The sequence below is a fragment of the Macaca fascicularis genome, chromosome 15, assembly GCF_037993035.2.
Source record: "Macaca fascicularis isolate 582-1 chromosome 15, T2T-MFA8v1.1".
NCBI classification, from domain to species: domain Eukaryota; kingdom Metazoa; phylum Chordata; class Mammalia; order Primates; family Cercopithecidae; genus Macaca; species Macaca fascicularis.
Genome location: NC_088389.1, coordinates 60,110,294 through 60,133,081, shown reverse-complemented (window position 1 = coordinate 60,133,081; position 22,788 = coordinate 60,110,294). Strand labels below are relative to the sequence as shown.

At 41.1% G+C, this 22,788-nt stretch overlaps 1 protein-coding gene across 5 annotated transcripts in view; it reads left to right on the top strand.

The window, feature by feature from the left end:
* Nucleotides 1-21,595, top strand: part of ANP32B (acidic nuclear phosphoprotein 32 family member B) — a 31,423-nt gene extending 9,828 nt beyond the window's left edge. For 3 of the 5 annotated variants that reach the window (XM_005581220.5, XM_074017006.1, XM_074017007.1), the window contains exons 2-7: nucleotides 970-1,119; nucleotides 4,880-5,002; nucleotides 10,599-10,788; nucleotides 16,808-16,926; nucleotides 17,958-18,009; nucleotides 21,136-21,595. In XM_005581220.5, coding sequence (XP_005581277.1) covers nucleotides 970-1,119; nucleotides 4,880-5,002; nucleotides 10,599-10,788; nucleotides 16,808-16,926; nucleotides 17,958-18,009; nucleotides 21,136-21,203 — 702 coding nt within the window. In that variant the 3' untranslated portion in view covers nucleotides 21,204-21,595. Of the gene's footprint in view, nucleotides 1-969; nucleotides 1,120-4,879; nucleotides 5,003-7,950; nucleotides 8,063-10,598; nucleotides 10,789-13,111; nucleotides 16,927-17,957; nucleotides 18,010-21,135 lie in introns of those variants that run through there. The other 2 variants (XR_012424539.1, XM_074017005.1) reach the window with 2 other exon arrangements.
* Nucleotides 21,596-22,788: the final 1,193 nt, after the last annotated feature.

Genomic DNA, 22,788 nt, shown 5'->3' with positions numbered 1-22,788 from the left:
CAGCCACTGTGCCTGGCCAGATGTGATACTCTTGGATGGACTTAAATTCTGAAAAAGGAGACTGTGTAGCCTGAAAATGAAATTTAATTTATTATCTAGCAGTTCTCTCCTAGAAACTTGCAACGCAGATTGATCTTTGTTTTGAATTAAGGACTCTTGCATCCTGATTTCTTCCCAGTGTCAAGATAATCTTGGCAAAGATTAATAAAACCAGAGTTGGAAAGTGTGTTGGTGCAGAAACCTCTAGCCAGAATCTCTTAGTAGTCTTGGTAGGAAACATAAAGCTTTCCTCTTTTCCAGTGGTCATCTTCTGGGCCTTAAGGTAGAACCAGCCTACAGGGTGTCTTCACTCTGCATTTGCATTTAGATAAAAGCTGCCCTTTGGGGAACAGGCTGGAGAAAAGAAATAAGGGGAATACACTTATTTCACTTACATTTTAAGAACTATACTTTCTGTTTCTGGAAAAATAAAGAGTATGTTTATACCCATGGAGTAATATTCCATCTTTGAATCTGTCAGTATATTGTTACTGAAGGCTTAATCAGTTATCTTTTTTTTTTTTTTTGAGGTGGAGTCTAGCTCTGTCCCCCAGGCTGGAGTGCAGTGGCCGGATCTCAGCTTACTGCAAGCTCCGCCTCCCGGGTTCCCGCCATTTTCCTGCCTCAGCCTCCCGAGTAGCTGGGACTACAGGCGCCCGCCACCTCGCCCGGCTAGTTTTTTGTATTTTTTTAGTAGAGACGGGGTTTCACCGTGTTAGCCAGGATGGTCTCGATCTCCTGACCTCGTGATCCGCCCGTCTCGGCCTCCCAAAGTGCAGTTTTTATCTTTTTATAACTAAGATCTAGGTCTAAGTAAGAGGCTACCTGTATATATGGGTGTTTTTGCAGGATATTTATGGTAGAAGTTTTTGCATTATTTGTTTTCAATGTGTTTTTGAGCGCTTATCCTCTTTTCTTTGTCATCCACAGGTTCGAGAACTTGTCTTGGACAATTGCAAATCAAATGATGGAAAAATTGAGGGCTTAACAGCTGAATTTGTGAACTTAGAGTTCCTCAGTTTAATAAATGTAGGCTTGATCTCAGTTTCAAATCTCCCCAAGCTGCCTAAATTGAAAAAGGTAAGTGCTTTTTCTTTAACAGTAAAAGAGAATGATCCTGGGAAGGGAAAATGTATGATTTTACCTGTAAGGAAGCACTTAGTGTAGCAGAAAGCACATGGCCTTTGGAACTGGGCAGATATGGGATTGAATTCTAGCCCTAGCATTTCCTTGATGGGCGCACTTCTGCAGGTTACTTAATCTCTCTAAGGCCCAATTTCCTCACCTGTAAACTGGTGGTATTACTTGACCTTGCAGAACTGCTATGATGTTTGGAAATAATGTATGTTGGGTGCTCAATAAATAGAAGTTAGGAAGAATAATTACTGTATTTTGTGAGTAATTTATTTGTTAATTGTTATAAAACCAATTCTCCTTTCGGAAAAAAGGACCAAATGCTACATAAAAATGTTTTCTCTGGTCATTGCACATTTAACTGTCACAGAGTCCCAGAATGTCAGAACTGGAAGAAACTTTGCTCCTCTAAGCCAGCCCCTTATTTTATAGGCACAGCAATAGTCCCAGAAAAGTGTAGTAATTTGCCTAAAGCCACCCACAGAAGTGGTTAGCACTAGAGCCAAAACTAGAACCCGTATCTCCTAACCCCCTGTCATTTCCATTGTATAGGAAAAGATACGTGGTTATATAAGTCTTGCAGAATTCTCTGCCATTTCAATATTCACTTTACTAGGAAAGTTAAGTTGTACCTTTATTTAAACTAAGGCACACGTAGAAGGAAACGCAGTAAAACTTGGGCAAAGGTAGGTTGTTCCTAGAGCTTGGTTGAGTTCTGAGTGGGACAGTTAGTTTTTTGGTATTGGGGTTTGTTTGTTTGTTGTTGTTTTGCAGGGGGTGGAGTGGGTTAAGTATAATACATAAGGCTGGGCATGGTGGCTCATGTCTGTAATCCCAGCACTTTGGGAGGCCAAGGTGGGAGGATCACGTGAGGTCAGGAGTTCGAGACCAGCCTGGCCAACATGGCAAAACCCCTTCTCTACTAAAAATACAAAAAAAAATTAACTGGGCGCGGTGGCATGCGCCTGTAGTCCCAGCTACTCGGCAGGCTGAGGCACGAGAATCGCTTAAACCCAGGCGGTGGCTGAGGTTGCAGTGAGCCGAAATCGCGCCACTGCATTCCAGCCTAGGCGACAGAGCAAGACTCTGTCTTGATTTTAAAAAGAAAAAAAAAGTATAATACATGAATTAAAAAGTAGAAGTATTTTTTGTTTTGCTTTATTTACCTTGCGTTAGGTAATATTAATAAATGCTCAGGCAGTCTTCATGAGTTTCAGGTGACCGTTTCTGATGAGAAAGAAATTTCCCCTTCTAAGTATATACTAGAGGTTCAAGTATAATCCTTTTATATTTGCATGGTTTATCAGTGACATTGGAAGCGCTGATTAGCCCAGTTAAACATAGGAAAGCTTTTTAGCATCTATTTACATAAACTTGATGCTAGCAGATCCTTAGTGTGTGTGTTGTGTTGTTTTCCTAGCATTCTGATTTTCCTGAATTACTCTTGGTCTCTGTAGTCTGTAGTCTCAGACTTACTCAGAAATTCAGCCTATCAGTGACCGTTTTTATAGGGACTTTAATAAACCTTTCTGAATTCCGAATAGAGCTTGCTTGAGTTCTGAGGAGGACAGGGTTTTTGTTTTTGTTGGTTTTGGGTGGGCGGGGGCGGGCGTTAAGTTCATGAATTAAAATCTTTTAACATTTAAACATTAATCACTTCACTTATAGGGCTAATGAGAGGGAATCATACTTAAAAGCAGGTTGAGTGTACTCATGATCAATAAGAACTTTATTTTCTTCCTATTCCAGAACACAAACTGGTGTTGTTTTGTTTTGTTTTGTTTGTGAGATGGAGTTTAACTCTTGTTACCCAGGCTGGAGTGCAGTGGCACCATCTTGGCTCACTGCCACCTCTGCTTCCCACGTTCAAGTGATTCTCCTGCCTCAGCCTCCTGAGTAGCTGGGATTACAGACATGCGCCTCCACGCCCGGCTACTTTTTGTATTTTTTTTAGTAGAGATGGGATTTCCACTATGTTGGTCAGACTGGTTTCGAACTCCTGACCTCAGGTGATCAGCCCACCTTGGCCTCTCAAAGTGCTGGGATTAGAGGTGTGAGCCACTGTGCCTGGACCAGAAACTGTTTTTAACAAGAAATAAGTACTGAAAAAAAAATTGATGTGTAAATGTCACAAATTTTCTAAATTTACACATCTATTTCATTTCAAAATAAATATGCTAATAAGTGTTTTGGTAGATTGCCTTGTTATTCCTACTCCCTGAGATACACATGTTAAAAGGATATGGATGTTACATGTATATGTGATATTCTAACCACATGGTTTAAAACATGGGTCAGGAAAAGTGATCTCTGTTTTTATTTGATTTACTAAAATCACCAATAAAGCTAACACTTGACTCTATTATTTATGGGCTTATGTTTTTAAACTTAGACCATGACTGGGTATTTCACTGAAATATTCCATTGAAAGGAAAAAACTGCTTTGAAATGTTACATTTTCCTCTTCTGAAATATTTAACAACACCTTAAGCAGCTGACTTGTTTTTTTAACTCAGTTTTTCAGCAAATATTCATATTTTTAAAAGTTACTCTACTCTGCATTATGTAGTACATTTCATTGCATGGCAAAAACTTCATTATATGAAGCTTTCATGCTATTCTAGGTACGTAGCATAATAAGGAGGACATGGATATTTTGTCTGGCTTCAAATCATAGGCCCACTATGGTAACAGCTGGGTGATCTTGAGCAAGTTTGTTTTCCTCATCTGTAAACAGGAGTGGTAATTCTGCCTACCCCATAGAGTTTTTGTGAGATCAGATGAGTTAAGGTGTTTCTAGTGCTTTGAGCAGTGCCTGGCATTTAAATACTATGTAAGGGTTAAAGTTACTATTGTTGTTGGCACTTTAAAAGAGAGAATTAGAACCAGCTGTGTAGCCGAGTTTTCTTGCCTGCAAAAGGAAGAGCTTGAGTTAGATGTTCTTCACAATGCTTTCCAGGCTCCAATTCTTTCTACTCTAAGGTTCTAATATTCCTTGGTGAACGCTTATTCCCTCATTGGCACATTACTTGCCTGTGCTACTTGACCTGCAGCTTAGAAATTAGAGTAGGTTCTAATAAAGGCTAGTGCCAGGTTTATGCAAGATGTGGCCTCCAGGGAGCTGGTTTCATAAACCTGAGCCTGTTGACCCATTCCCTTTCCTGAGGTTATGAAGCTTCTTTATGGGCTTACTTGTAGGGCCCGTCCCTCTCTCATAGCTTTCAGAGCAACATTCCCTGGTGGCTTCCAGGTGTAGAACTCCACAGTGTATGTCAGTATTGTCCAGAAATTAGGTTTCAAGTGGGCATTGCAAGCTTTGAAGGCACACAAAATAAGCTGCTCAGAATGCACAGACTATTAAACCATTTACCCTTTCTGGCAGATATAGGGTATTACAACTTGTCAAAGGATTCTAATTGGTTTTGACCTACTTTTTAAGTTAGAAAATTTATTTGCTGATGTTAGAAACCAGTTCTTGAGTAAGCTGTTAGTAGCAGCTGATTAGGAAAACACAATACTTCTGACCTTTCCTTCTCCTGTTAATTATTTGGATTTAAACAAAATGAACATGCATGCCCTGATAGAAATATGGATCATTTGATCTTGATACATATTTGAGAACTGTATTGGTTACTTATAATACCTTAAATGATTTGTTTTTCTCTTTGTGTATTTGTGTTTGTGCTGTATCCATTTTCTCTTGCAGCTTGAACTCAGTGAAAATAGAATCTTTGGAGGTCTGGACATGTTAGCTGAAAAACTTCCAAATCTCACACATCTAAACTTAAGTGGAAATAAACTGAAAGATATCAGCACCTTGGAACCTTTGGTAAGAAACCGAGAATTTGGAAACTGGGATTTACTGGTCATTTTCATTTTCATTTTTCTTTATAGTGGGGGGGAATTACTGGCAATAATAATTGGTTGAGAAAGTGGTGGTTTTTTACTTTTTATAGAAGTCCCAATTTTAAAGATCAGGGCCTCTCTAATTAGATGTATTCTTGTAACTTTGCTCTCTCCCTGCCTGATATTGTGGTGGCATCCTTCAGAAGAGAATTTTTGGGGGTATTTTGTTTTGGGTCCACTTTTGAAATTTATATATTGACTGTATAGCCTTAAACATGTCTCTTAACAATTTTTTCCCCCAGACTGGCCAAGCCATTATGCACTTTTATACTCTAACAGAAAAGGCTATTTATGTTGTGTGGCATGCCTGAATTGTAGATGGAACAATCAAAGACAGCTCCATTTTAAGCTTTAAGTCATCTAATTCATGATCTTGTATTCTAGCTGGATTACTGTTGCCTAGAGTTTTGCATGGAAACCCCAAGATCATCCTCAGTCTTACATATTGGGATAAGATATGAAAAGCTAAGTTTTAGTGCCACTTGGGTTTTAGACTTGCTGTGTGACCTTGGGCAAACTGCTTCTTCTCTCTGGGCCTCAGTTTCCTCATTTATAGCAGGGAGGATAATAATCCCTGCCTTACTTACCTCACTTAGGAGTTCTGAGAATAAGATAAAGTAATGTATTTACTTTGCTTTGTAAGTTAATGTACTTACTTTGCTTTTTGTCCAGTTTGTGTGGAAGTTGTAGTGGCCAGAAAAGGGCTTCCAGAGGCAGGGGGCTTAATGCACTTTGTAGGGCAGCCCCGTAGGCTGTGCTATTTGGCAGAGGGTTATGTAGCATATAGGTGTCTTTCAGAATCCAGAAGAGACCCTAGAGGGTGAGACATTTCTTCTCTGTTGTCTCTATTCTGATGTCAGAGTATATTAAAATATGTGGATTTCACATCACTTGTATAGAATGCTCTGTTGATATTTCAGGGGAAGACAGAGTTAAATTGTAGCTTCTTTTATAATGAAGAGGACTTCCTGACAAGAGTTAGAAGATCTTTTCCTTCCTAAACAGTTTGAGACTGCTCCAATACAGATTTAATCACCTTTTACTGAGTCTCTTTGTGTGTGTGTAATATATGTATTCTTTTAGAGAGGTCTCACTAGGTTAGGCCAGGCTGGTCTTGAACTCCTGCCCGCAAGTGATCCTTCCACCTCGACCTCCCAAAGTGCTAGGACTACAGGCCTGAGCCGCCATGTCTGGCTGAGTCTCTTTAGTTGTACATTTCATTAAGTTGTCCATATTTAAGAGCTCATATTTCTCATAAATGTAATGCCTCACCAATGCTCCATGCATTTTGCCCTTTTTTCTATTACAGGTATACCCAGATACTCAGTCTCTTACAGTTTCATTCATTTCCTTCAAACCAACCCCCATTTCTAGTATTTAAGCCAACATTTACTGACTTTTGCTGCATCCAAGGACATGAACATTTGCCCATTGTATCCTTATATAACCCAGGGAAGAGAGAATGACTGTCCTCTTTTTAGAGATGAGGAAGCTGAGTTTAGAGAATGTAGATAATTGTTCGGGACAAATGGCAGAGTAGGGATTCAAATCTAAGTCCAGGCTGGGCACGGTGTTTCACGCCTGTAATCCCAGCACTTTGGAAGGCCGAGGCGGGCAGATCACTTGAGGTCAGGAGTTTGAGACCAGCCTGGCCAACATGGTAAAACCCATCTCCACTAAAAATGCAAAAAATTACCCAGGCATGGTGGCAGGCGCCTGTAATTCCAGCTACTTTGGAGAGGCTGAGGCAGGAGAATCACTTGAACCCAGGAGGTGAAGGTTGCAGTGAGCTGAGATCATGCCTCTGCACTCCAGCCTGGGTGACAGAACGACACTGCATCTCAGAAAAGAAAAAAAAAATCAAAGTCTGCTGTGCTTTCCATAGCCCTTGGGACCTGTTCTCTTTCCACCTGTAAATTTATTTCATGCCCAAATTTCCTTAAGCTGGGAATTCCAACAGGAGCACCAAATTTTAATTGCTGATGCTTTCCCATTCAGATGGGCTACACTAAGCCTTTGTTTATTGGTTAGTGACAGACATACTAATCCTAGGTTGTTGTGAGCATAAGAAACCCTTCTCCTCCCGCCCCCTGTTTTTTCCCCCTCGTTTGATTTTTAAAGAACAGAGTAGCAGGCAGTACCTTTTCACTGTTGGCCAGTTGATGACTGGCCATTACCTGATTCTCGTGGCAGCCTGAATCCTCTGATGATCAGAAGCGTTTTTCAGTGTTGTAGCACACAGCAATGGAGCAGAAGCAAATACTGTGTGGGAGTTGTTTGTTTGCTTAAGTTTTTTCCGGATCTGGTCAGTAATGTATAAGAGGACCCTCTGGTGGCTGTGAAAGTCTCAGTCCCCCAGGATAGTGAAGGATGAAAAGTAATCTTGGTTGTGTTCACCATTTTTAGAGGATCTGCTATACCCATACACTTACTGGGTGCTTTAGGCATGTTTTATTAGTAATTGTCAAAAAAAAAAAACTTGGCTACAAAGTGGATAGAAGTAGCATGGCCCTTATTTTATATTGAGGAAGCTAAGGCTTGGGTGAGGCTGAATCCCTTGTCCAGAGTCACACACCCTGTGGCAGAGCCACAGGGCTGCACACCAGAGCTATTTCAAAAAGCCTGGGGTCCCGCCATTCTGCTGTACTTGGCACTGAGATTCCTGGTGGTGCTAGGTTGGTCTCCTGAAGTTCTAACTTGGAGAAGGTGAAGGGGGGAGAAGTTGGGTCCATTTTGATTTCTGGCAGTATTTTTCAGTGGGGAAAAACACCATCCTCATCCTCATTAACCACATACATTTTGAACACCGTCTACTTTGAGCCCAGTTCTTACAGTCAATGCAATGATTGTGAATGCCTCTGCTTGCTACAGGGACATTAATCGAGAGACAAAGAAGGCATCAATTCAAACTTCCTTGGACACCTTTTTTAAGAGACCTGGGCCATCCAAACCATCCCCCAAAGCCCTTCTAAATTCTAAGAAGGCAAGCAAAATTATTGTTAATAAAATGTTTAATGTTTATTATGGCTAGCCTATTAGCTTACATCAAATTTCTGGTATGGTAGAGTTGTAATTTTTTCTATCAGTATTTACACATTACATTGGGATCCTGAATAATCTGTGTATAGTATATTTTGTGCCTATTGGGCCTTAAAGCACAATTTTACTACTTTCAGCAATTCCAGAGTACTATAGTTATTTGGGATTTTTGTTGTTTTCTTGCTTTCATTTCATTTTTCAACCTACTGATTGGCATGTCCAAATTGTTTGATAAGGGGTGCTTTGCCAGGAAGTAGCCAGAAATCTCACATAATTGTACAGTTTCAGAAACAGGAGCGCCTTGGAGGCCCTGTATACTGGAAGAGTCAGTGAAACTAGATAGAGAAACGACTTTTGGTATTAAAAAGCATTAGATAAATATCAGAGGTTGTATGTGTTTTTGTGCACCTATTTCTAGGAAATAATTCTGAAATATAAATGGCTCATTACTTTTAAGTGGAGAATTTTTAGAGTGAACCTTTTTGAACCTAAGCTGACACTCTAGCTGGCATCGAGTCAGTCTTTGTGAAGAGAAAGCCAGTATGCTAGCTAGCTGTCTGGGGTGGCATTGCAGCATTTTTTTCCTCTTTGGCAAGAAGTCATACCTGGGCTTCTGGAAGTCAGGGCCTGACTGGAAGGAAACCTAATCTGAAAATTACATGTTACAAAAGCAGCTCTATGACCAGAAGGGCTGGGGACAGCTTTCTTAAGAGGTCAAGGAACTGACTATATAAGCACATTGTTTGGTCCACAGACTCTTGGATCATTGTACAATTTGTGTTTTGAGGGGTGCAACGTTTGCCTGTTGCTGTAACCCTGCTGCGTGTTCCCTGCATGAATAAAACAAGTGTGGGAGCCTCTTTCTTGATCAAGAAGATCAAGTTTCTTCATGTGCAGGGGTCAGTAGCCCTTTTCTCTAAGGGCCAAATAGTAGGTTCATTTGGCTTTATGGCTTGTTTATATAGTCTCTGTCACAACTAGTCTGCTTGGCCATTTTAGCACATAAAGAGCCATACATAAATAAATGAGTGTGACTGTGTTCCAGTAGAGCTTATTTTACAAAAACAAGTGGTGGGCCAGAATTGGCCACTGGACCACCAGTTCCCAACCCCTGCTCTAGAGCCTTGAGGCAGATTTTCATATCATTTTATATCTTCTCAGAACTACATAGATACCTTGAGTTCTGAAAATAAGGTTTTGTTTTGTCTGCCTTTCTTCTCAGGTCGTTGTGAGTGTTGTAACAGCTTTCCTAATAAAGCAGCAAAGCCTGTTAAGCATCAACATTTATTTTTTAGAAATTATTTCATGTGGAGGTCCTTTTAATGTTTGTTTGGGTGTTTTTAGTACTCTTTTCTTGGAGAATACCAAGGATTTTCTCTTGATTCAGAACCATTAAAGGTTGTGTCTGTGAAGCTATCTAAATATATGTACTTATTACTCCTATTCTGGAAGGCACCAGGCTATGTGCTACTTCACATTGGGTTTGCCTTTCATAGACTGCTCCCTCTTCTATCTACAAGGGTCTACTGTCGCTTCCTGTTGCTATCTCCTGACTTGCCTATAGTGTAGTCTCTTAATTTACCCTTAATCAAAACTTAATAGACCTGGGATTGAAATACTAGTACACATAATAAATGAAGATCTGAGTAAATACATAGACATTTTCCAGTGCACTTTGACTACTCAGAAAACTTAGGCCACCTTTTTATAGCTTAACTGTTTTTAGATAGATGAAACTGATGGTTCCAAAGAAATAAGGTATTGCAACAAAATTTCAAGGTATGGTAAATAAAATCTGAAGAACTTCACATCATAGGAGTCTGGTAACATGTCAGTCTTTTCCCCAAACATTGAAAAAGAAGAGTGCAATGTTTCTCCCTATTTCTGAAGTTTCAACTCTGCGCCCCTCTGCTTTTTCCCCAGCCTGTATTGACTCCTGTCTTCCCTGAAAATAGCTGCATTGCTACACTTTATATTTTATTTCATTCTCTAGTGTTTCATGTCTGTGCCCTAAGTAAAATTGTAAGCACCCTGAGATTGTGTTATAAATCTCTGAATTTTTCCCTATACTACCACCCTAGAACATTAAAGACTGCTTGATACCCAGGAAGTTCTTAATGGCCATTTGATTACTCGAATGTTAACATTTGTTTCAGCTAAATTTATTAAACTGTTTGATTGTCTCATACTGTGAAAATAGCTGGATTTAATAAAAATTATTTTCAATTTATATTGCTTTAGACTACTACGCTGCCAGAAAAACACATAGTTCTCTGGGAGAGTAGATAAAGGAAGAGAGGGACTAAAGTCTAGTAACCTAATATAAAGGTTGCAAAAGACTTGATGTGTTTTTTTGTGTATGAGACTGAATGGGTAGCAGGAATCGAATATAGAGCCTAGAATTTTACCTCTTCAAGAGATGGGTTTGTTACTTATATTCCTTTGGTTTAGGAGTTGTGGTTTTTGATCATTTTCCTCAGAAAAAGTTAGAATGTCTGAAAAGCCTGGACCTGTTTAACTGTGAGGTTACTAACCTGAATGACTACCGAGAGAGTGTCTTCAAGCTCCTGCCCCAGCTTACCTACTTGGATGGCTATGACCGAGAGGACCAGGAAGCACCTGACTCAGATGCCGAGGTGGATGGTGTGGATGAAGAGGAGGAAGATGAAGGTGAGTAAGCTCAGCATCCAGTGAACCTGATGTCTGCCTTTCAAAGCCTCTGATAAAAGCTATTGGATGTTGGCCGGGTGCAGTGGCACACACCTGTAATCCCAGCACTTTGGGAGGCCAAGGCGGAGGGCATTGCTTGAGCCCAGGAGTTTGAGACTAGCCTAGGCAACATGGCAATACCTTGTTTCTACAGAAAATAGAAAAAAAATTAGCCAGGTGTGGTGGCACATACCTGGAGTCTTAGCTACTCAGAAGACTGGAGGCTGAGGTGGGAGAATCACTTGAACCTAGGAGTTTGAGGCTACAGTGAGCCATGATTGTGCCCCACTGCACTCCATCTCCGAAGACAGAGAGGCTGCCTCAAAAAAAAAAGCTACTAGATGTTCTTACTATTAAGGAAAAGTGTGTGTGTGTGCACGTACGCATGTGTGTGTATTTTTTTTAATGTAGGCATTCCATTAAATTGATAGCTTAGGCCTATTTCATAAGACCCTGGCCTCAATGGATCCTCCCACCTCAGCCTCCCCAAGTGGTGGGATTACAGGGATGAGACATTGAATCTGGCCCGGGAAGCATCTCCTGAAGCCTACAAGCTAGGTTAGGATGCTGTGCATATTAAACTGTAAACCCCTTACTCTTACAGGCTTGCCACTCTGCTCTTCTCAAGTCTTCCTACTTCAGGGGTCTTCAACCCACAGGCCACAGACTGGTACCGCTCCATGACCTGTTAGGAACCAGGCCGCATGAGCGGTGGGGAAGCCTCATCTGTATTTACAGCCACTCTCTATTGCTCATATTACTGTCTGGGCTCCACCTCCTGTCAGATCAATAGTGGTTGGTATTAGATTCTCATAGGAGTGCAAACCCTGTTGTGAACTGCACGTGTGAGGGGTCTAGGTTGTGTGCTCCTTATGAGAATCTAATGCCTGATGATCCAAGGTGGAGCTGAGGTGGTGATGCCAGTGCTGGGGAGTGGCTGCAAATACAGATTAACATTAGCAAAGAGGTTTGACTGTACAGAGATCATAATAAATCAATTGCTTGCAGACTCATCAAACCCTATCTGTGAGTGGCAAGTGACAATTAAGCTTCATCTGGTGGCAGGCTTTATAGTGGCAAGTGAGTTGGTGTACTTCAGTTGTACAGCTGCATCTGGTGACAGGCTTTAAGTCAGAATCTGATGCTTATTTTAGTCCGTGCCTGGCCTGCCCATTTTTTTATTTACCACTTCCATCCGCACCTCTTTCCTGCACTGCGTATTCGTCTAAGTCACAGTTTTGGTAGGCCCACAAGCTAACCCTATCCAACATGAGTAAAAAACGTCGCTGGAGAACTTCTTTGTAAAGGGGGAAAGATCCAATAATGAGACAGCGGAAGACAAGACTGCCAATGAAAAGAAAGCTTCATTGAAAAGAAAATACCAAGAGTGCTATTTAAATTACAGGTTCATTGCAACAGACGATTCACATTCTCCAAGCCCACTTTGTATAATATGTGGCAACCAGCTATCCAATAAAGCCATGAAACCTTCGAAACCGCTTCACTGGTTGGGCACAATGGCTCACGCCTATAACCCCAGCAGTTACGGAGGCCGAGGTGGATCACCTGAGGTCAGGAGTTCAAGACCAGCCTGGCCAACATGGGGAAACCCCGGCTCTACAAAAATACAGAAATTAGCCAGACATGGTGGTGCACACCTTTAGTCCCAGCTTCTCTGGAGGCTGAGGCATGAGAATTGCTTGAACCTGGGAGGCAGAGGTTGCAGTGAGCTGAGATTGCGCTGCTGCACTTGAGCCTGGGCGATAGAGCGAGACTCCATCTCACACACACACAAAAAAAATTGCTTCACCACTTGGAGACCAAGCACCCTGCATTTAAAAGACAAGCCTTTGGAGTTTTTCAAAAGAAATAAATGTGAACATGAAAAACAGAGGCAATTATTGAAAGCTGCCACTTCATCAAATGTGACTACACTGAGAACATCTCATTCTTAGTGGCCAACTGCATTGCTAAAGCAAAGTCCTTAACTAACTGCATTGCTAAAGTACGCCCTTTACTATTGAAGAGTTGATCCTGCCTGTTGCTAAGGACATTTGTCGTGAACTTTTAGGAGAGGCTGCAGTTAAGCTGCAGTTCAAAAGGTGGCACGTGTTCCTCTTTCGGCTAGCACCATAACTAGATGAATTGATGAAATAGGAGAGGATATTGAGGCACAGTTGTTAGAGAGGATTGATGAGTCACCGTGGTACGCAATGCAGGTTGATGAGTCTGCCAGTGTTGACAACATGGCAACAATGCTTGTTTTTGTGCGATATATTTTCAGGAGGATGTGCATGAGACTATGTTATGTGTACTTCGTTGCCAACCAACACCACAGCTGCAGAACTATTCAAGTCTTTTGAATGATTACATATCAGGAAAACTGAATTGGTCATTTTGTGTCGTATATGCACAGATGGAGCGGCTGCCATGGCTGGACGGCTTTCTGGTTTACTACTCGAGTCAAAGAGGTCACTTCTGGATGTGAGTCTATGCACTGTGTCATCCTTAGAGAAATGCTGGCTAGCTGACAGATGTCACCTGAACTTAACATTTTGCAGGATGTGATTAAAATTATCAACCACATTAAAGTACATGCCCTTAACCCATGTCTGTTCACGCAGCTCTGTGAGATGGATGCAGAGAATACTTCTCTTACACAGAGAAGCGAGGTGGTGTTCTAAAGGTGGATCACTGGCCAGAGTTTTTGAGTTACGAGGCCTGCTCCAGAGATTTCTTTTAGAATTAACAGTCACCACTAGCAGAACATTTTAGTAACAGAATAAGTGGTAAAACTTTTTTTTTTTTATAAGTTCAGGGGTTCACGTGCAGGTTTGTCGCATAGATAAACATGTGCCATCCCATCACCTAAGTATTAAGCCCACTGTCCATTAGCTAGTCTTCCTGATGCTCTCCCTCCCCAGCCCCCACTTATAAGTGAGAACATACGTTATTTAGTTTTCTGTTCTGAGCATTGGGATTTTTGACATGTTTCAAACAGTAGCAGTGATTTTGAAAGAGACTGAGCCAGGGCCGCCTTTCTCGCAGCTGGTGCATGATCATCTATCTCAGCTTTCAAAAGAGTTTGAGCATTACTTCCCAACCACAAAAGACCCCAACCTGGGAAGGAATGGATCCACGACCCATTTGTGAATAAGCCAGGTCAATTGACTTTGTTCATGCTTGAAGAGGATCAACTGGTTGAGATCACAAATGGCAGTGGCCTTAAAAGTATGGTTTGAGATAACTTCAAAATCTCTATATTCTGGATTAAAATCAAGGTGGAATATCCCGAGATTGCCAAAAAAGCACTGAAAAACCTGCTTCCATTTCCAATATCCTATCTTTGTGAAGCAAAGGTTTCTGCAGTGACAGCAACCAAAACAAGATTATGGAGTATACTGGACATAAGCAGCACACTTCGGGTGTCAATGTCTCCCATTGCCCCCAGATGGGACTGTCTAGTTGCAGGGAAAACAAGCTCAGGGTTCCCAATGATTCCACATTATCATGAGTTGTGTATCATTATATGTTACAATGTAATAATAGAAATAAAGTGCAGAATAAATATAATGCATTTGAATCATTCTGAAACCATCCCCCGACCCACAGGCTGTGGAAACGTTGTCTTCTACAAAACTGGTCCCTGGTGCCAAAAAGGTTGAGGACCACTGTCCTACTGTACTACAGTCATCATCTTGGGTAAATCTCTTGATTCATAAGGCCTGACACTTAGTAGGTACTTGGTACCTGTTTGTTATTGCCAACTATAAATAAAATAGCTTTCCCTTCCATTGACATATGACCAGAGTTTAAAAAGGTAATGATTTCAAATAACTATATGTTAGATTCCATTTTTCATTCATAAGGGAAAGAATCTCTGATCATAACATAGAATTAAAAGATGATTTTCAGTAGTTTTGGCATTTGACCCAGGATGTTTACATATTTTACAGATTTACTGATTTTAAGAAATAACTAATACTTCCTACCCAAGATATCACTCCTGTTAAGTTTGTGTTTTCTTTGCATGCTGAGTTTGTTTACTCTCAGTCGTTCTTAGAATAAAATACTTCTTACCTCCAGGTGGCTTAGAGCAGCAGTCTCCAACCTTTTTGGCACAGGAACTGATTTCATGGAAGATAGTTTTTCCACAGATGCGGGAAAGGGGTTGGGGGCAGCAGCTGAATGGTTTTGAGATGAAACTGTTCCACCTTACATCAGGCATTAGATTCTCATAAGGAGTGCACAGTCTAGATCCCTCCCATGCGCAGTTCACAATAGAATTTGCACTCATGAGAATCTAACAGGTGATGTGACAGGAGGTGGAGCTCAGGTGGTAATGTTCACTGGCCTGCTCTTCACCTCCTGCTGTGCGGCCCAGGCCACAGACCAGTGCCAGTCCTGGGAGTTGGGGACCCCTGGCTTAGAGGAAGCAGAATGATTAGTTTTCACATCAGTAAGTATAAATACCTCTTTTCTTTAAAAATTAGCACATACAGCAGAAATTATCAAGAAGATAGAGGAAGAAAAGAAGGAGGTTGGGTGCAATTAATGGAAGCATTTTTGCAGTTTTTTTTTTTTTTGAAGCATATTGAGACAGGCAAAAATTAATGAGTTATAAGGTGGTAAAATGGACAGAGAATAGGACATCTCACCTACTTCCAAATGTTATGTCCCTTTGTCCCTTCTGTAATTTTTCCATTTTTCCTAAAAACTGTTTGTGCTTGTTGTCTATTTAAGTTCACCTCAAGAACAGCCACATGTGCAAGAGCCGGTAAAGGATATTCCTTGGAAGGTGGGGGGCAGTTCCTGAGAGCAAAGATGGATCAGCCAACAAATACTGGAGCATTTCCTATGTGCCAGGCACTATGGAAAATAGTGATTTAAAAAAAAAAAACAAAAAACAAAAAAAAAAAAAACAAGATGCCTACCCTCTTGGACCTCACAGAGAAATGGTTATATATATTTTTAATCATAAATAGGCTGTGTATGGTGGCTCACACTTGTTATCCTAACACACTTGGGAAGGGTGAGGAAGGATGATTGCTGGAATCCAGGAGTTCAAGACCAGCCTGGGCAACATAGCCAAACCCCATCTGTACAGAAAAAAAATTGTTTTAAATTAAAAATCGTAAATAATAATTGCAAGTAAGCAAAGTGTGTTGTAATGGAGAAGCACCACATACTCATGGTGAGAGCCTATGACCTGACATTGGGAGGTCTGGTGAGTAAGACTGCCTAAGGAAGTGATGTTGACTGAGACTCCAAGGTGGAGTCAGAGTTAGCCAAGCAAAGAGGATGGAAAGAGCATGCAGAGACCAGGAGGTAGGTGAGAGCATGGTGAGCTCTAGGACCCAGGAGAAGCAAGAATGCCACACTAGCGGTCTGCACAATCAGGTAGAGATGCAGGTGCCTCTCAGCCTCCTGTCCCCTGAGTCACGGGGTTATTATGGGTGTTTCTCAGGTTCCTGATTTGAGCAGCTGACTGTGACTGGTGGTATCATTACCCAAGAGAAGGTACATGATTTTTTTTTTTTTTTTTTTTTTTTTTTTTTTTTTTACTTTTTACTGTGAAAAATTTCAGACAGTGATAAAGGTAAAAATAATAGCGAAACAAACCCCCATATTCTTATCACTCAGCTTCAGCAATTATTGGTCATAGCTGATCTTGCTTTATTCCTGCATACCCTTCCCTTCTTCCCCACTCTATATTATTTTGAAGCAAATCTTAGCCATTGTATCATTTCATCAGCGAGAATTAAAGTGTTTATCCTGTCTGCCAGGACTTCTAGCCCTCTTGATTTTATGGGACTGTATTGGACAAAGGGACTGAGCTTTATCTCGTAGTAGAAAGAAAGTGACTGCAGTTCGTGGCCTTACCAGGATTTGTTCTGTGAGCCAGCCCACAGATTCTCAATACCTTGTGCCTTGTGGCGCATCGAGGATGTTTAATGAATCCCTTTCGGACTATTTTCAGAAGGAGAAGATGAGGAAGATGAGGAGGATGAGGATGGTGAAGAAGAGGAGTTTGATGAAGAAGATGATGAAGATGAAGATGTAGAAGGGGATGAGGATGACGATGAAGTCAGTGAGGAGGTCAGTGCAGCTGTTTTCTACCCTGCTTCCTATTTGTAATTACAACAAAAGTGGGGGTTTCAAAAAGATGACAAAAGAAAAGAAAAACACCTTTTGAAGAAAGTAGTATACCTGTGAATACATTTACAATATGAATCCGGTTAATTTAGTTTTTGTCTGCCTTTAAATAACTACTAAGTGGAATGCCTACTGAACTCAAACTAGTATGTTCCTGGCTGTGCAAGGTAAGTTCTGGCCCTCTGGGGGAAGGAATGAGTTGAGTATTCAGTATGGTGAGAAAACTGGAAATGTTGAGAATTGATGGTATGTCTGTTCCTTCATTGAATTGTAGGGAAGTCTATGTTTACCAAGTCTAAATTTTTTCTTGTATATTCAGTTTAATTCAGTAAATATATACCTGCTATGTTAAAGAGTTGGGGGTACAAAATGAAATGAGATTGTGGTGTGCCCCGAAAGAGCAGATAGTCTGGTTTATAGAATACCCAATAATAGAGGATCCCTGAGGAAATGAATGCTATACGAGGGCAGGAGAAAACAGTGTCTTGACTTTGACCCTCAAAGAGGTTTGAGAAACAGGCAGACAACATTAGCTGTTAACAGAACGCATCCTCTTTTGCAGTATAAAAATAAGGCTAGGGGTTTGTGTGATCTCATTAGGTGTATGATTGACATTAAGGTTCTGAAAGAAGCTTTGTATATGAATGGGATATAGAAAGGAATTTTTGTCTAAACCAGTTTTGAAATTTGAGATTTTAAGATGATTTCTTGAATTATCCAAAGTTACATACTAATTAAACATCTAGCAAATGAACTGCTTGCTTCTTAAAAAAATTTTTTTTAGAAAAATTATAAAGCACATTAAGGAAAATCAGTGGGTCTTCGTACATCAAAGTAGATAAAAATAACATTACAGTTTCCTGCTTGATTGATATTGTCGCGTTTATTTGTACTTAGTTTGGCAGAATTTGTACTATTTGCACTTTTCAGTTTGGCAGAATTAATCTAATGTTAGGCTGTTTGCTATTCTTTAGGAAGAAGAATTTGGACTTGATGAAGAAGATGAAGATGAGGATGAAGATGAAGGTGGGCCTAATGCATGCATTTTGATCATTATCAGTCAAAAATTAGATTAAAATATCCATTATTTAGAATTTGATCCCACTGAGAAGAAAATAAAATACCCTTGGCTCTGGCGGTCTACACACACATTCACGTTCTCGTTTCTATCATCCCATCAGTGTGTCTGTGCTGGTGCAGGCTGCTTGCTGCTACAGCAGTTATTCCTGTCTGATGGCAAGGGTCCTGTTGGTCTTCAGTCCTCATGGGTTTTTTTTGGGGTGGTGGTGGTGTTGTTTTGCGACAGAGTCTCACTCTGTTTCCCAGGCTGGAGTGCAGTGGCACTATCTCGGCTCACTGCAAGCTTCGCCTCCTGGGTTCACGCCGTTCTCCTGTGTTAGCCTCCCGAGTAGCTGGGACCACAGGCACCTGCCACCACGCCCAGCTAATTTTTTTGCATTTTTAGTAGAGATAGGGTTTCACCATGTTAGCCAGGATGGTCTCTCTCCTGACCTCGTAATCTGCCCACCTCAGCCTCCCCAAGTGCTGGGATTACAGGCGTGAGCCACCGTGCCCTGTTGTTTTTTTTGAGATGGAGTCTCGCTCTGTCGCCCAGTCTGGAGTTCACTGGTGCAATCTCAGGTCACTACAGCCTCCACCTCCCAAGTTCAAGCGATTCTCTGCCTCAGCCTCCCGAGTAGCTGGAATTACAGGCATGCACCACCACACTTGGCTAATTTTTGTATTTTTAGTAGAGATGGGGTTTCGCCATGTTGGCCAGGCTGGTCTCAAACTCCTGACCTCAGGTGATCCACCCACCTCGGCCTCCAAAAGTGCTGGGATTACAGGTATGAGCCACCATGCCTAACCTGGTCCCCATGTTTTAAATATGTTTTTAGGACCAGTCATTTGGTTTACTGCCAAGTGTGAGGTTTCTGTGTTTGGGAGTTATTTCATTTAAAAAAAAAGAAAAGAAGGCTTTAATAATTGAACCATCATTTTCAGAATATATAAATAGATGTAGCAGTTTCCCAGTTTTATCAGTGTTAGTCCTTTCCCCACTACAACCAAGACGAGTGAAATAGCTGTTACTTATTTAATACTGTTGAAAGTATGCCACCCTGGACAACGTAGACCCTGTCTTGACAGAAAATTTAAAAGTTAGCTGGAAACGGGTGGGGTGGCTCATGCCTGTAATCTCAGCACTTTAGGAGGCCGAGGCAGGTGGATCACCTGAGTTCAGGAGTTCGAGAGCAGCCTGGCAACATGGTGAAATCCTGTGGTGGCACGCAGTCAAACCCAGGAGCAGAGATTGCGGTGAGCTGAGATCTGCACTCCCCTGGACAACAAAGCAAGACTCTGTCTCAAAAAAAAAAAAAAAAATGTTAGCTGCGCATGGTGGTACACGCCTATAGTCCCAGCTACTCGGGAAGCTGAGGTGGGAGGACTGCTTGAAGTTGCAGTGAGGCTGTGATGGTGCCGACGCACTCCAACCTGAGTGACAGAGGGAGACCTTGACTCAAAAAAATAAATAAAAGTCTCATGGTTGTGTCTCAGAGAATCAGGTGTTCACTGTGCTGTTGGCTCATGTTTTCTCAGCATCCACTTTGTGTCAAGCTCTCAATTACATTTACACTAGATATTACCCTGGTTAGGACCTGGTCACTGCCTTTAAGAACCTGTATGATTGGGAGACCGAGGCGGGCGGGTCATGAGGTCAGGAGATTGAGACCATCCTGGCTAACACAGTGAAACCCCATCTCTACTAAAAATACAAAAAAATTAGCCAGGCGTGGTGGCGGGCGCCTGTAGTCCCGAGCAAAGATCGCGCCACTACACTCCAGCCTGGGCAATAGAGTGAGACTCCGTCTCAAAAAAAAAAAAAAACCTGTCTGAAATACGATTTTAACATATAGTTAATTTCATTAAAATAACCATGGATTTTATTAGTTGAAAAAGCTGGTCTATATGTAAGTCTCTGTGTCTCGACTACATAATACTCTTAAGAAGTTCCTTTATAGTTAATACTAGTTTGCTACAATTTGAGTCTTAACGATGTTCCATACTAAGTGTTTTTTGTGTTATTTAATTCTCAGAATAACATTTTAAAGTCAGTACCATTGTCCCCATTTTACAGATGAAAAAGTCTTAAAGAGGTTAAGCTTGTCCGAGGTCACTTGAAAATAAGCATGGCTTGAAGACATCCTAGATAGCGCGAGGGTTTTTGTTTTGTTTTTTTGGAGACACAGTTTTGCTCTTGTCACCCAGGCTGGAGTGCAGTGCACAGTCTCAGCTCACTGCAACCTCCACCTCCCGGATTCAAGCAATTCTCATGCCTCATCCTCCAGAGTAGCTGGGATTACAGGTGCATGCCATCATGCCTGGCTAATATTTTTTTTTTTTTTTTTTTTTTTTTTTTAGTAGAGACGGGGTTTCACCACATTGGCCAGGATGGTCTGGAACTCCTGACCTCAGAACATCCGCCCACCTTGGCCTCCCAAAATGCTGGGATTACAGGCATGAGCCACCATGCCTGACCAGCTCAGGTTATTAATATGCATTTTAGTAACTGCTAGATTTGTTAAAAGAAACATCTGGGCCGGGCGCGGTGGCTCAAGCCTGTAATCCCAGCACTTTGGGAGGCCGAGACGGGTGGATCACGAGGTCAGGAGATCGAGACCATCCTGGTGAACACAGTGAAACCCCGTCTCTACTAAAACTACAAAAAACTAGCCGGGCGAGGTGGCGGGCGCCTGTAGTCCCAGCTACTCGGGAGGCTGAGGCAGGAGAATGGCGTGAACCCGGGAGGCGGAGCTTGCAGTGAGCTGAGATCAGGCCACTGCACTCCAGCCTGGGCGACAGAGCAAGACTCCGTCTCAAAAAAAAAAAAAAAAGAAACATCTGGAAGAAAACACCTTAAAATTGAGGAAACTGGATTAACTTTCCTGTGTGAGTTGAAGTGCTGCTGTGCATTTTGCTTTTCTTGGTTCTATGGTCACCACTTATACTCACTATTAATCACCTATGTTAACCTGATCAAGTTTACATTGTTTTATCTCCTAACCATCAAAAACTTTGTTGCTGCCTCCATTGGCAATAATCTAAGCAAAATGCCTTGCCACTGTCCTAAAGTCAATTTTTGTTACTGTTCAGAGGAGGAAGAAGGCGGGAAAGGTGAAAAGAGGAAGAGAGAAACAGATGATGAAGGAGATGATGATTAAGACCCCAGATGACCTGCAGAAACAGAACTGTTCAGTATTGGTTGGACTGCTCATGGATTTGGTAGCTGTTTAAAAAAAAAAAAAAAAAAAAAAAAAGGTAGCTGTGATACAAACCCCAGGACACCCACCCACCCAAAGAGCCAAAGAATAGTTCCTGTGACATTCCGACTTCCTTCCATGTAGTCCCTCTTGGTAATCTACCACCAAGTTTGTGGACTTCACCCCAACAAAATTGTAAGCGTTGTTAGGTTTTTGTGTAAGACTCTTGCTGTAGCGTGGATAGCTGTGATTGGTGAGTCTACCATCTGTGGCTACCAGTTACACTGAGATTGTAACAGCATTTTTACTTTCTGTACAACAAAAAAGCTTTGTAAATAAAATCTTAACATTTTGGGTCTGTTTTTTCATGCTTTTCTTTTTAATTATTACTTTTTTTTTACATTAGGACATTTTATGTGACAACTGCCAAAAAAGTATTTTTAAGAATTTAAGTGAAATAAACACGTTACTCTTTGGTAAAGCCTAGTTGTATGCTTACATTTTTAAATTACACTCTCATTGTAAGCTCATGTTAAAACACACCAAAAAACTGGTTTATTTGGCATTTTTATATTAGTAGTTGTTGAGGGCAATTGCACAAATTTGTAGGATCTTTGAGCATTTAGATCAAATCCTCATTGATAACAGAGGAGTAAATGAAGCATACTTTTAAAAATAATGTTCAAAATGGAATGCTCTGGTGCCCTGAAAACCAGTAAAATAATGTTAGGTTTCAAGTATTATGTGAATTAAGGGAAAGAAGATAGTGTAAAGCAGAAGGCCTTCACCAGAATCCCAAGAGATCTGAATTCTAGTTCTGACTCTGCCACTGATTTTCTGTGTGACCTTGTGTTGACTCTGGGTCACCTCCCAGTCTGTAAAATTGAGGGGGTGTGACCAAATGGCTTCTGAAGTCACTTGTAGCACTGATGTTCTGTGACCCTTGTTGACAGGAAGGTCTGAAGAGGAAAATGGGCTTTGCACTCGGCTGAAACATGTAGGGTTTGACTGATGGGTGAACACAGTATGGTTTGTTGTCAAGACAGGCGTGAAAAGGGGGAATGACATGTGAAAAGCCTCACCAAGCAATGGATAGGCACTGCCTGAGGTCAACTCAGGTTTTCCAGAAGATGGAAATTTTCTCTATTCTTACAGATCTTAAAAGGATTTGGGAAAGGAGAAGGATATTCTGTCTGTATTCAGTGATTAACCATTTAGCAAAAATAGATGTATGACTGTATTATCAATACAGTTTTTTATAGTGGAAGATTTAAGGATTGTTTTAGTAAATCTTAGCTTACGGCGACTGGAATGAGTGAGGTTTTTGATGCATGTAAATGCAATATGTAAAATTGGAATCTAATTTGAATTTATAACTAACAGAAGTCACAGTCTCTATGGAGCCCCCAAATTCTGTACTTTAAAATCAAAATCTCCCATAGACTTTAAAAGAGTTTCTTTTTTGCAAAGAAAATCCAAGAAAATTTGATTTTTGATTTTACAGGTATTAACTTTATTTTCCCCAACCATGAGGCCATTTTAGCAA